General features: G+C 40.9%; 3 protein-coding genes across 6 annotated transcripts in view; 1 reads left to right on the forward strand and 2 right to left on the reverse strand.

Annotated features, from left to right (window-relative positions):
• tex10 (testis expressed 10) overlaps window positions 1-6,113 on the reverse strand; it is a 28,410-nt gene extending 22,297 nt beyond the window's left edge. The window contains exon 1 of the mRNA XM_005738574.1: window positions 6,013-6,113. The gene's annotated coding sequence lies outside the window, so the exon portion shown is untranslated. The remainder of the gene's footprint in view (window positions 1-6,012) is intronic.
• Window positions 51-3,068, reverse strand: rbm12ba (RNA binding motif protein 12Ba). Of its 3 annotated transcripts, none has more exons than XM_005738569.1 (2): window positions 2,967-3,068; window positions 51-2,172 (listed from the first exon to the last, which is right to left on the reverse strand). In XM_005738569.1, exon 2 carries the CDS (start codon window positions 2,136-2,138, stop codon window positions 423-425), a length of 1,716 nt encoding a protein of 571 aa, XP_005738626.1. In that variant the 5' UTR covers window positions 2,139-2,172; window positions 2,967-3,068; the 3' UTR covers window positions 51-422. The 3 variants fall into 3 exon arrangements, with proteins under 3 accessions (XP_005738626.1, XP_005738627.1, XP_005738625.1); XM_005738570.2 differs by lacking the exon at window positions 2,967-3,068 and adding an exon at window positions 2,877-2,945; XM_005738568.2 differs by lacking the exon at window positions 2,967-3,068 and adding an exon at window positions 2,356-2,754.
• Window positions 3,336-12,378, forward strand: part of tmem67 (transmembrane protein 67) — a 14,681-nt gene continuing 5,638 nt past the window's right edge. For both annotated transcript variants that reach the window (XM_013912236.1, XM_013912237.1), the window contains exons 1-13: window positions 3,336-3,632; window positions 8,610-8,698; window positions 8,814-8,904; window positions 9,229-9,328; window positions 9,653-9,716; window positions 9,834-9,905; window positions 10,017-10,079; window positions 10,336-10,490; window positions 10,579-10,687; window positions 10,860-10,946; window positions 11,572-11,637; window positions 11,728-11,881; window positions 12,249-12,369. In XM_013912236.1, the coding sequence (XP_013767690.1) occupies window positions 3,428-3,632; window positions 8,610-8,698; window positions 8,814-8,904; window positions 9,229-9,328; window positions 9,653-9,716; window positions 9,834-9,905; window positions 10,017-10,079; window positions 10,336-10,490; window positions 10,579-10,687; window positions 10,860-10,946; window positions 11,572-11,637; window positions 11,728-11,881; window positions 12,249-12,369 (1,376 nt within the window). In that variant the 5' untranslated portion in view covers window positions 3,336-3,427. The remainder of the gene's footprint in view (window positions 3,633-8,609; window positions 8,699-8,813; window positions 8,905-9,228; window positions 9,329-9,652; window positions 9,717-9,833; window positions 9,906-10,016; window positions 10,080-10,335; window positions 10,491-10,578; window positions 10,688-10,859; window positions 10,947-11,571; window positions 11,638-11,727; window positions 11,882-12,248; window positions 12,370-12,378) is intronic.

Raw genomic sequence — 12,378 nt, forward strand, 5'->3', positions numbered from 1 at the left:
GTGGTTGATTTCATGTCCCCATCAAAGTATTTCCAGATGCTGACGGATCCTCTAGGTTAGGAAGTTGTATTTGAGACCTTCCTTGTGCAGTATCGGACACAAATAACTAGCTCGATTGGTTTCTTTTCATCTTGGGTGCAGGTTCTGAAAGTTCCATCTTCCATCCAACAGGGATTTTTCCATTGGCAGTTGTATTTGGTGAATAAATAAACCAACAAAGTATTTCAGGATTTATTTTAAACAGTACAAATGATTTATGAACAGGAAGGTATTAGAAAAGCAGAATCATGTTTCATGCAAGAAATGTTGCCACAAACAGAACTGGTCAAAAACTTGAATGAATAAATGAATGAATGAATAAAGCTTTGAACAGTCTCGCACAGCTCTGTCCACATTAGAGCGCTGTCTAAAAATTGTTAAACTTATTTTGCCAAGATGTCCTCCATCTGCCTCATGGTAATGCACGTCAGAAGCACCTTCGTCCCCAGAAAGTCTTTCCCGTGGAGCCTCTGAGCCAGCGCAGCAAGCTTCTTTGACTTAAACTGAATCACGGCCTCACCGATGCCACTTCCCTCACTGTTGCGCAGTAACGCAATGTTGTCCTTCTTTATTTTGTACTTGCTGAAAAGGCTTTTGATTTGATCTTTCTGCACATCTGCCGGCATGTTTCTTACAAACAGGCAAGTCTTAGCTTCCAGGCCCATGTCCGCACCCAGTGACCCCTCAGAGGCATCAACTAGGCCAGATTTCCTCTTTAGATTTGGTTTCGTTCTTGGGTCTTTGGGCTTTAGACGATGCTTGAGACTTTTAAGATGCATTTTGCTCATCTTTTCTCTCATTGCCTCCTTTGTGATTGGTGAGACTGTAATAGTATTGGAGCCTACGTGGCAGCCAGTGAGATTCATTGCATAGTCGAAATCTTCAGTTCGATTAAAAAGGAGAAAAGCAGTGTCTGTTCTGTTGCCTTCTTTGTCGAGCAGATGCAGTACATTTTTGTGTGGAATGGTTGCACATCCAAACAACTCTTTTATTTCAGTCTTGGTCATCGTTTTGGGCAGATTGCTTACCATAACAATGTACTCCACAGCTGGAGTTCCTGACTCACTGTCAACTTTTAGCTTTTTTGGTCCATTAGTTAGCAGCTGGTTGATGGACTTCCTCTTGGGGCGCAGTACAGAAGCAGATTTTTGCCTGTGGTTTACACTTTCTTTAAGAGGGTACTGGTGGCGTTCTTGTATCGCCTCAACATCAACAGCATCTTCACATTCCTGCAGCGCGCTATTCCATATCTTCTCACACGCTCCACGAACATCCACGCAGAAGGGGCCCAGTGATTGCTGGTTAAAGTTAAGAGCAGCACTTGCATCCTGCATTGTAGCAAACTTCACAAGGCAGCCATGGTTTAATCCCAACCTCACATTTACTATGGCTTCCTGTACAGTAAGCCCTCTGAAAAAATGGCAGATATCATCTTTTGTGGTTGAGGGTGGCAGACCAAAGAGCCTGACGTAGCCTGGCTGTGAGTTTAGAGTTTGCTCTGGTGTCCTCTCCTCTTTCCCTACAGCAGCAGGACAGTCTGCGATGAGGACATCTCTTTGATGGGTTGGCTGAAGACCTTGGAGAACAGTACAAATCCCAAGAAGAAAGGCTGCACTGGGATCAAGAGATTGTGCATCTGAAGTCTGTATATCTGCAGTACTGTGATGAACATTCTGTGCCTTCACAGATAGATTTGAACTAGCACGACTAACTGGGTATGTAGAAGAAGGTGAAAGACTTGCAGTATTATCGCGAGGCCTAGTATTTGAACTCATCCGATTTACAGCTGCACGTGGTCGCAGTCTAACAGCATGGTGGGAGGCTTTCTTCTTCTCCTTTAAAACTGTCTCTAATCTATGCTCCAGCTCTTCCATCTTGCTTATGTGCAGAGTCACCTTAGAGCCTTTGAGTACATTTCCAGTCAGCCGCATGGCCAGCTGGGCCTCTCTTTCTGTGTTGAATGCAATAAAGGCCTCTTGGAGCCTTCCTCCCACAATGCACACTCCACCATCAGGAATTCGCACAGAGCCAAAGAAAGCCCGAATATCTTCAATACCCGCCTTGGCATCCAGACCTTTCAGTCGCAGGATTATGGTCATTTTGCTGCTACCAGGTCACCAAGTTATGAGATACCTTTAAAAAAAAAGTGAGAGAGAAGGAAAACGGCTGAAATGAGCCAAAATATGGGCTGTGTGTTAGCATACGACCACGAAACGCACATTCAGTGAGAACACGTGTCCTGCTGGTGGAAAGCAAAAGAGAAGGCGCAGGAAAAACACGTTTTCTTCTTTCCTTGAAATCCGAACAAATACTCACCACAGCCACTCACAACAGATACTCGTTAAAAGCTGGCATGGCGGGCGTTGTCACTGCTGTAAACCCGACTAAACTTTTAGTCGTGGACCCATGCTTAAAATCTCTTTTGTCCCGCCTCTCCCGCTTAACCCCTTACCCCGTTGATTTTTTTATAGACTTACCGCCACCTGCTGGAGGGGAGCGTAACTCCTGGGAGAACTGGTACATCACTGTACATCAAAAATAATCTGCATGACATTGCCCTCAGCTCTCTTTTTTCCAGTGTCCTCGTTGATTCAACACAATCATGTCCTGTGAGCCTAAACATATCCCCGTTTCTATGTGTGTGTTGTTGTTGTTGTTTTTTCCAAATAAAATAAGAGCAAAAATGGTTTCAGCAAATTACTAAAGTGCAAATTATTAAATAAAATTAGTAATTTATCCATAAAAAGCTAGAAAAAAAACATACCTTGAGTGTTGGTTTCCTAAACTAAGAATTGATCCGTCATGAATTTGAAAATGAGTAAGTTTCAGTTATTTACCTGAACTCTCTTTGTAAGGCTTGTGCATCTCCTATCTGCTCTCCTGTTTTAAAGCGTTTCACTTAAATCTTTAGATTTTTAAAATCTTACTTGATCACTAAGAGGTGCGGTCTCTCCTCCCCTGAGGTCTATGCCGATATATTAACATACGTACTTTGTGTAAGGAAGTGGAAATGCAAGATGCAGCTGCAGATTATGTTTCCTGTCAAAAGTCCCGTATGACTCACACGTTAAAACCCAAACAAAAACAAGTAATTACTACTTTGCAATAGGTATATTTTCTAAAATCCTCATATATGGATATATATGGATATCCTCATATATGAAGAAAATCCACTTTATGAATTTCTAATGGAGCTAAACTAATGGTCAGATTAATACTAATTAATTTCCCCTAAAATAAAAAAAAGTATTTTATATAGAAATATTTTAAATGAATTTAACTGTTTTATTTCAGGTATGGGTTGTTGTTGTTTTTTACTCATTTACGTCATCACGTCATCACGTCGCATAAAGCACTGTGGGTAAAAAAGGGAAGAACGTTGTTTGCCATGGCGACGGAGACGCTACAGTTTGTCGTTAACAGACACAAAGTGCCTGTAACGTTGTTTATTTTAATGTACATCGACGTCCTGCGGTGCCAGCCGTTCACCATCCCCTTCAGGACTCCATCAGACTGCGGCGCGGAGGAGTTTTTCGATATTTCGAGTTTGTCGTGTGTGAGGTGCGGTCCAAATCAGCGGCGGAGCACAACAGGTCGGTTAACCTCACCATCATCACACCGCATCACCGGAATCGAGCAAACGACGCCACTTTGAAAATAAAAGTGTCTTACCGTTAATCAAATAAAGTTTAAGTCTAACCACAAAGAAGCCAAAGTAAGCTAGGGTGCTCGGTGCAAAAATAATGAGCTCAGGAGCTAGCACGCTGCTGAGATAAAGAGGTATGCACGGAGTCTGTTTGACGTTAAGTAAAGTTAGACAGCAGGTTTGAGCTGAAATGCAAGTAATGCTGAACAGAGCTGATCACATGCAAATAATATTATTTCAAACAAGAGCACAAAGCAGCCAGGTGCGCTTGGAGAGCACAGGAGGACACAAACACTGCTTTCAGAGGAGTCCTGCTTGCTGTAAGCCTTCTGACTTGTGATAATCTGAGACGAAGCTAAATAGATGGCTCTTTTATAATTTATAATTCTCAAACTAATGACGGCTTCTGACATGAGCACCGTTCATGTTAGAAGCCTCCGTTTTCCCACAGTTACCGTTTGCTGTGCATTCTCAACTACTGTGGATTACTTTGATCATAAAGAAATCTTATTGCCAATTCAACCTTATTTTGTAACATATAGGTCTTCATTTTAGTTGTACTTCTTTTTCCTTCTTTCTTTTAGCTGCTCCCCTTAGGGGGTCACCAAAGCAGATCATCTCACTGTGTCCCTGCATCCTCCTCTGTCACACCAATCCTCTGCATGTCCTCTCCCATCAATAACCTCTGTGGTCTTCTTCTTTTTCTCTTACCCTGCGGCTCCACATTTGGCATTCTTTGTCAATTGTACCCACTATCCACCCTCTGTCCAAACCATCTCAGCCTTGCCTCACTAAGTTTGTCTCCAACATTTTAGGTTGTAATTAAACTGTCTTAAATAAAAGATCCTGTTACACACTTGATCCTAGATCCCAGAGTGCCTGTGCTCATCTAATGCTTTCCCCAAACTTTATGGGTGTATGATATATGTATATGTGGAAAAGGTGACCATCGTTGTTTTTTTGTTGTTGTTGTTGTTATTTGTTTTTGGGGTTTTTTCTATTGTCAAATGGGAAAAGATGCAGTGATTAATTTTCTCTAGCCATTGCAGGAAACTAGAGGAAGAACAGCCTTCCTAAGAGCCCTCTTTTATACTCATTTGTCAGGCACTTCACCTGCTCTCTCTCTTCCCATTTCTTCCCCTTCTTTCTCTCCCTTTACCAAGCATGGCTTGCTTGTTGAGGCCCATCCCATTGTTTCTCCCGTTCTCTCTGACCTCTCACCCACATAATTTAAGGCAAATTCAAGCTCACTTAATCACGATAGTTACATTTTCTTTTTTTCTATTTTGTACACAAACATGATTTCTCATTAGCTCAATTACATATGATATCATGACACTTCAACTGCTTTACTTCTTTTCAGCTCTGTCACATGTGAATATACCGTTTGTCTTCATGACTCTGTGTTTATCAATTGCAACTTACTCAATATAATTCCTTTATTCAAAATCATGCATGATGGACCAGAGACTCACATTTCTCTGTCTTTTACGCGCTGCCCGCTTAGTGCTCTCACTCGCATAGAGAGAGACAAGGACACACCGTAGTTGTAACAATGTGCCCAGAATCTAGGCAAAAGTCAAGCATTAAAACCATTTTATTACTCAAACCACATTTTCTCATTCATCATATTGATCAGGTTTACTCTTGATTATGTTCTAGAAAGAATTAAGTAGAATTCCCTATTAGCAAAATTACATATGGATAAACTCTGTTTTAGCACTATGTATCACTTTAACCATAAAAAGACTGGATGTTAGGTCCTTTTTTTCCACTTTTGACGGAGTTTCTCAATCTTTCACAAAATAAAAATACTTCAGATAGGGCAAAAACAGAGTTTATTCAATTCTAACCAGCTTGAAGGCCAATATTTATTATGATCACCTTTATTCTTTATCACACCATGAACTTTCTTAGACCAACGTTCTCGTAATGTCTTAAGTACTCTTCAGGAAACGTTCTCCAGGCTTCTTTGAGGACATTTAAAGCTCTTCTTTGGATGTTTGCTGCTTCATCTTTGTCAAGATGAAGCAATGAGAAATGTTGAATGTTTTATTCCCTCCTTTTCCAAATCAGACACTGAAACCATTGAACCGAAAGTGTGAATCTTTTCCCACAAAGTGCCAGCAGCAGCAGCAGCATTATAGAGTCACCACATAAATCAAATGTAAGAAGGAAAAAGAGCATAACGGTTGGGGTTTCACTTTATTACACGATTGCCCAACACTTTAGTTTAACAATAACAAAAGTAACTTAACCGTGTAACTCTGGGAGCTGTACAATGTTATCATATACTAAAATTTAAAAACTGAAGAAATATTTTCTACCTGGGATGTTGTATCCTGTGTCGAGTTTGTAACCAGCTGCGAATCAGTGATTTTAACCCGCCGTTTGCTCTTCCTGTCACATGAAGTGAAGCTACCGAGTGCTACAGCACTTGGTTGAGTAATTTGTTTACTCTGTGTCGCACATCTCCAGCTGCTCGTATCTCCTCCTCCTGTGCCGTCACACCCTCTATGTACTCATGCAGTGTTTTTTTTTTGTTTTTGTTTTTGTTTTTTGCTTCACTTGATGAAACAAGTTTGTCATTTCCAGCTTTATTGGAGACAGTTTTCTTGCCTGTTTTTGCAAAACATGGAGGTTTTTGTTAACTAAAAATCGTCAACGGTAGCTGACATGTGGCTCTCGCTTTCAGGCACGTCTGGGTTCGTCTCCCGTTATAGGCACCACAGAAAATAAATTAATGACATTGCTGTACCTGATGGTACTTCTCTGTGTTCCGAATTCCTTCAATTTTCACAAGTTCTTTGACACCACTGACTGAAATACCATTTGGTGGGGGTTTTATGATTGAATGATTCATATGTGAATCATCTTAAAAGATAAGATAACCTTTATTAGTCCCACACGTGGGAAATTTGTTAATTGTTATTTGTTAAAATTGTTGGGTATAAGGATTACACTGAGAAAAACTGAAGAACTATTGTTCAAGGCAGCTTTTAAAAAAACTGTCAAGGGTCGCTGTGTGGCAGGCAGGATGAGGACCCAAAATGCAAACTCACGGACTCAGGGGGTAAACTCAAAAATCACAGCTTTAATGCTGGCACGGCAGAATACAGGAAATACAGAACTAACTGGGAAAAAGTAAACTAACACTCGCAGGAAGACACAGGAAGATCCACACAACATGAGGGAGAACGCGACACAGAACTGAGGGAGACGCAGACATAAATACACAGAGGGTTAACGAGGGAAGTGGGAGCACACGGAGAACACAGGTGACACTGATAATAATCACGAGACATGGCAGGAGTGAACACAACACTGACGGGAGACGGGCGAGGCGAAACAGGAAGTACAGAGGTTCAGACAGGAGGAGAGAGAGCACGAGTAGAACACCAACATAACGGGCAGGGGAGACACGGAATAAACACGAAAGGGGACGAGGGCTCATGAATACACAGAGGGGCACACAGGGGGTGAGAGTCACAAAGGGAAAGCACTCAGGGAACAAGACAACAGGGCAACTCAGGAAACAGAGCCAAAACAGGGAACTGAATACAAAGACACATGAGAACTAAGAATACTGGGCCAACATGGCCCAGGATCATGACAAAAACATTGCAAGAAGATCTGGTTCCTTGGAAGCAAAATATAAAGAAATGAGGGGTGCCTCAAGACTTTTGCACAGTACTTAAATTAAGAGAGAACTAGACCACAGCAGATTATCTAGACTATGAAAACTGTCTGCTTTTAAAGGAATCCAGCATCAAAGACTTCTGATTCATACAGTGAGTGACGGGGTGGTTAGGGTTAATCTTTTCACACTCGAGTGTGTTTGCCCCTCCTGAACATCAGTGCAGTTATGCCATCACTTTCAAAGCCAACAAACAGTGCAACAAATTTCTGATGTAGATTATCAGTTTGACACTCAGTAATAATAATAGATTGGATTTATATAGTGCTTTTCTAGGCACCCAAAGCGCTTTACAATTCCACTACTCTCGCATTCACACACTGGTGGAGGCAGCTACACATGTAGCCACAGCTGCCCTGGGGCAGACTGACAGAAGCGAGGCTGCTATATTGCGTCATCAGCCCCTCTGGCCAACACCAGTAGGAGGTAGGGTAAAGTGTCTTGCCCAAGGACACGATGACCAGGACAGAGAGCCCGGGTATCGAAGCGGCGACCTTCGTGTTACAGATACGCTTCCCAACCCCCTGAGCCACGGCCAGGGTTATGACAAAATATGACAATCTGCTGCTCTGAATTGCTTTCATTTACTTAGCCAGGGGTAGTTTTTATGCTCCAAATGTCTGCTGGCACTTGTTTGCTGCTGATTGAAGAGCTATGCATGGATCAGTGTGGGTTTAGAAGGATACAGGATCAGTCTACTTAGGAGTGCTGGCAGTGAAAGTTGGATTCTCATTTCGTTGTAGTTTGGCCTACAGATAGCATTAAGCTTAGAGGGGAAGATAAATGTCATCCCCTTTTTTTCATAAAAAAAAAAAAGAAAACTCAGTAGAGGATGTGTAGATCAAAGCTTGTGAAATCACATCCTGTATCCTGTGTATTTGCTCTTTATTCTGTTTGCAGAAACTGCAGAAACAATTCCTTTAGAAAGAACAAAAAAAGACTGAAGAAAATGAGATACATGCAACTAAACCTGCCAATCTAGAAGGATGTGTGCCTGTCATTGTTTTGTGACACATTGTGGCAGGGCCACTTCTTCGCTTGGTCTTTACTTGTAAAAACAAAAAACAAAAAAACAAATACAGCATAAACACCACATAAAAACACTGTTAAAACATTGTTTAAAACATTTTGGAGGGGTTGTCATTGCATTAATATCTCTGAGCTGAAAGCTACGCAACATATCCAGTGTTCCCTCAAAGTTTAAATTGGGTTTCTTACTGTTTTCAGGACTGAGCTGTGTCTGCCAGAGTGGGTACAAAACTGTTACCACTGATAAAGCGTCCATTTCTTGTGAGAAATGTCTCCCAAACAAACCGGTACGTATAGTTTTTCACTTTTATTTCGTTTTTGTTTTGTTTTTTAATTTGACCTAAGATAGTTTGTATCTTAGGTTATGTGAGCTCTTACAGTGTTCTCTGTTTTTATTTACAGGGCGTCACAAAAGATGGGTTTGGTTGTATTCGCTGTCCAGGCGGCCTCAGTAATGACGGAAAGTGCCAGTGCCCCCCTGGTGATGTCCTGGGTGAGTCACTGGTAATAGGAATGCAGTAAACAGTGGTACAGTGGTTGGTACTGTCATAGAAGAAGGTACTGGGTTTGAATCTGCCGTCCAGCTGGGGACCTTTCTGTGTGGAGTTTGTGTGTTCTTACTTTGCTTATGCAAGCTCTCTCTAGCTTCATCGCACAGCCCGAAGACATGAAATGTGAATGTGCATGGTTGTCTGTGACCCTGTGTTGGCAACCTGTGCAGAGGGAATCTCCCTCTCAAACTAATAAGCAAATAAATTGAATGAAAAACCGTAATAATTGTGCATTTGCTGAATGAAAGGTTGTTTTTGTTTTTCAGTGGAAAGAGATCTCAATGGAACCCTCTTGGAAGAGGCCAGGTGTGAAACGTGCGATGAAGACAGTCCTGCTTTGTCGGTACCAAACAGGAATGGAGACAGGTATTTTGTCTGAATAAAATCTGCATATTTGAAGAGATTAATTAAGTACAGTCTCATTTCGTTCAGAGACTGTACTTTGAACGAAACAGATGATTTCACTGTTCCACTGTGGCACAGAAAGGCAGCATTAGAGATTTAAAAATGTCCAATATTGATCCCAAAAAGATGATTCTGTTTATCTGGACGTAGCGTTCTTTTTGTATGCACAGACATTTGTTTTTACTCCTGCTAGTTCTGTCTGAGTTGTAGTAAAGTCTGCCTTGACTGCAGATCTTGCTTGTATGGTATGTGAGAAATGGAGTGATACCTAAAATTGCCTTTTAGGTGTGAGAGATGTCTGGCTGCCTACGTTAATACCTCTTGTGCATGTAAATCTCCTAACGTCCCGGTGAGTCCAGACAATCTTGACCCTTTTGACATCTTAAACATCCCACATCATTAAATTAAGAGGCTATAGGATTGCATCTGTGATTGTTTTGTGATTTATTTTTTTCTCTCTCCCCAGGGAGGAGGTTTATGTTTCCCTCCTGGTATCATCTCCACCAATGTCAATCCCACTGTCACTTATTCTCAGTTGGTGAGTCTCCTTCTCTCTGATTTCTTGGTAAATTTTTTGATGGGTTTTTTTTTTGTTGTTTTTTTCTTTGTCTTTTTTTTTTTAAACTCTGATCTGTTTTTCGCCTTGCAGAAGTTCAGTGTCCAGTCAGCCTGGTTCCTGGAAAACCTCTACTCCTCTTCCTCAGCTTGCCTTGTAAATCCAAGACCTTATGTATTTTATAAGTAATTCTTCATCTAAAATCATGGGAAGCAAGTTTAAGTCACATTCCAATATTGTCATAAACAATGTCCCTACTATGTCACTTGTCACAAATCATTAGATTTTTTTTTAAAGCCAACCCCTGAGGTGGCTTTTAAAATATGTGTAATGTGCTTTGTTACGAGTGCTGTGTGCCGGTATTATTCTGATGTATTTAGCAGTGCTGTGTAAACAAGTCGTGTTCCTACAGGGCTTCTCCAACCTGACGGCATGTCAGGCTCTTGGAAACATGTGTGTGATGAACATGCACTCTTTCAGCAGTGCATCTACAGATGCCTGTGCACTCTTCAACAACATCTTCAGATTCAGGGCTGCTTTGAGCTCAACCCAAGGCATTTCTTACTGGTAATCATGTATAAATTATGCGACCTTTCTGTAAACGTGAATGAATCCTGTTGTAGTTTACCCTGAGTGAATGCTCACAACTCTTCAGGAGAGCTAATCTGCCGTGGCTTTATTACGGGGATGAACCAGGAGTTGCCATTCGCGTGCTTCAGACTGATCCTGTTCCAATTGGGTTTAGCTTCAGAGGTAAAAACAATGTAAGTACTTCACTTTAAGCCTCTTTACATTAAAACAGAATAGTAATGAAAATAACTGTGAGAGACAATGATAGCAGTAAATAAACATTTTTTGGCACCTTAAATTGAGATGTAAAATTAAAAAGTAAATGTTCTTTTAATTGACATTTTTGTTGTGTGTGTTTTTTGTCAGAACACAGACTTTAGACTGCTTGCTGCTGTCTACAATGTCAGAGGAGAGTTCCTCAGATGGGAGCAAGTGGGAGGACAAAATCTGCAGGTAAAACCCTTTGAATACTACTCTACAGCACAGCCCCTTAGAAAATTAGACTTATTTGCAGAAGCTGTTTAAGAGCCAAATGAGTACAGTGAACTCACTGTACTCAAATGGCCTCCACAATCACCAGATATCAATCCAGTAGAGCGCTTTTGGGATGTGGTGGAACCAGAGATTCACATCATGTATTATCAGCCAATAAATTTGCAGCAACTGTGCGATGCTGTCATGTCAATATGGACCAAAATCTCTACGGGATGATTCCAGCACCTTGTCAAATCTGTGCCATGAAGAATTAAGACTATTTAAAGTGTCCAGTGAATGTAAATTGTAATTGTAAATTGGGACATTTTGTGAGTTTATTACTAATAAGAAAACGAAACGGTGAATATTCCCCTTTTTGCCTTTTAATGTTAGTTTTTGTTTATCTGTAAAGATGTCTAATTGTATTGCAGATTATTGTCTTGCGATGTATCGAGTGTAACAGAATCACTGTGTCATGATGTTATCCTTTACATGAAGTATTCCGATAGTTTTGTTAACTTATTCTGTGATTCTTACCTAACTAAAAGAGTTGGAGTTTTTCCGTGTTAAGCATGTTGTCGTCTTCCTCTCCTCGCTCTTTTAGCTTTGTCCACAGCCAAAAACCAAACGGGCAGCAGCCTTCAGCTTTGGGACAGCTTACAAAGAAAGTGTGAGTTTCTTTTATTTCACTTGACTGAGAGAAAGAATACAAACTCTCTAAAATGCTGAGTGGTAATATAAGCTGTCTGTGTGTGCGCAGTGTGATCTCTCAGTAGCACAGCTGTTTGCCACCCACCCCGAACCATTGTTCTATGACGTCTTCCTGGACCTCGGTGGAGGAGAAAACACAAAACTTCTACCCCTGCCCACACTGATCCAGAACCAGCAATACAATGGAAGATTCATCAACCAAGGTTGGATTTATATAGACTGTTGTGAAAAAGCATTTGCCCCCCACAAACACTTACATGTTTCCAATAATCAAACAAAAAATAATCAAACAAAGAAAGACAGAGTAAGTACAAAATGAAGTTTTTAAATGATGGTTTATTAAAGGGGGAAAAAACCTATCCAACCTTACCTGGCACTGTGTCAGAATTTTTTTTTGTTTTGTTTACTCAGGTTCTCTTCTTCTGATTAAAATTTGTTTGATGACCTCAAACACGTAAGTGTGACAAATATGCAGCCAAAAAATAAGAAGGAGGGGGGTAAATACTTTTTCACAGCTATAAGTGTGTTTTTGCTTGCATTTCTTTGACAAATGATTTTGTTTTTATACAGAGAGCATGAACAACTGGTACTTGTCTCGACGAATGTTTCTCGTCGACACCCTGAGCGGAAGAGAAAAGAGCACAAGTTCTCAGCCTAAAGTCATCCGTGTAGCCAGCAGTGTTAAAATAAGGTAGGCTCC

This window comes from Pundamilia nyererei, unplaced genomic scaffold, assembly GCF_000239375.1.
Source record: "Pundamilia nyererei isolate P.nyererei 1_Seehausen unplaced genomic scaffold, PunNye1.0 scaffold00084, whole genome shotgun sequence".
Classification (NCBI taxonomy): domain Eukaryota; kingdom Metazoa; phylum Chordata; class Actinopteri; order Cichliformes; family Cichlidae; genus Pundamilia; species Pundamilia nyererei.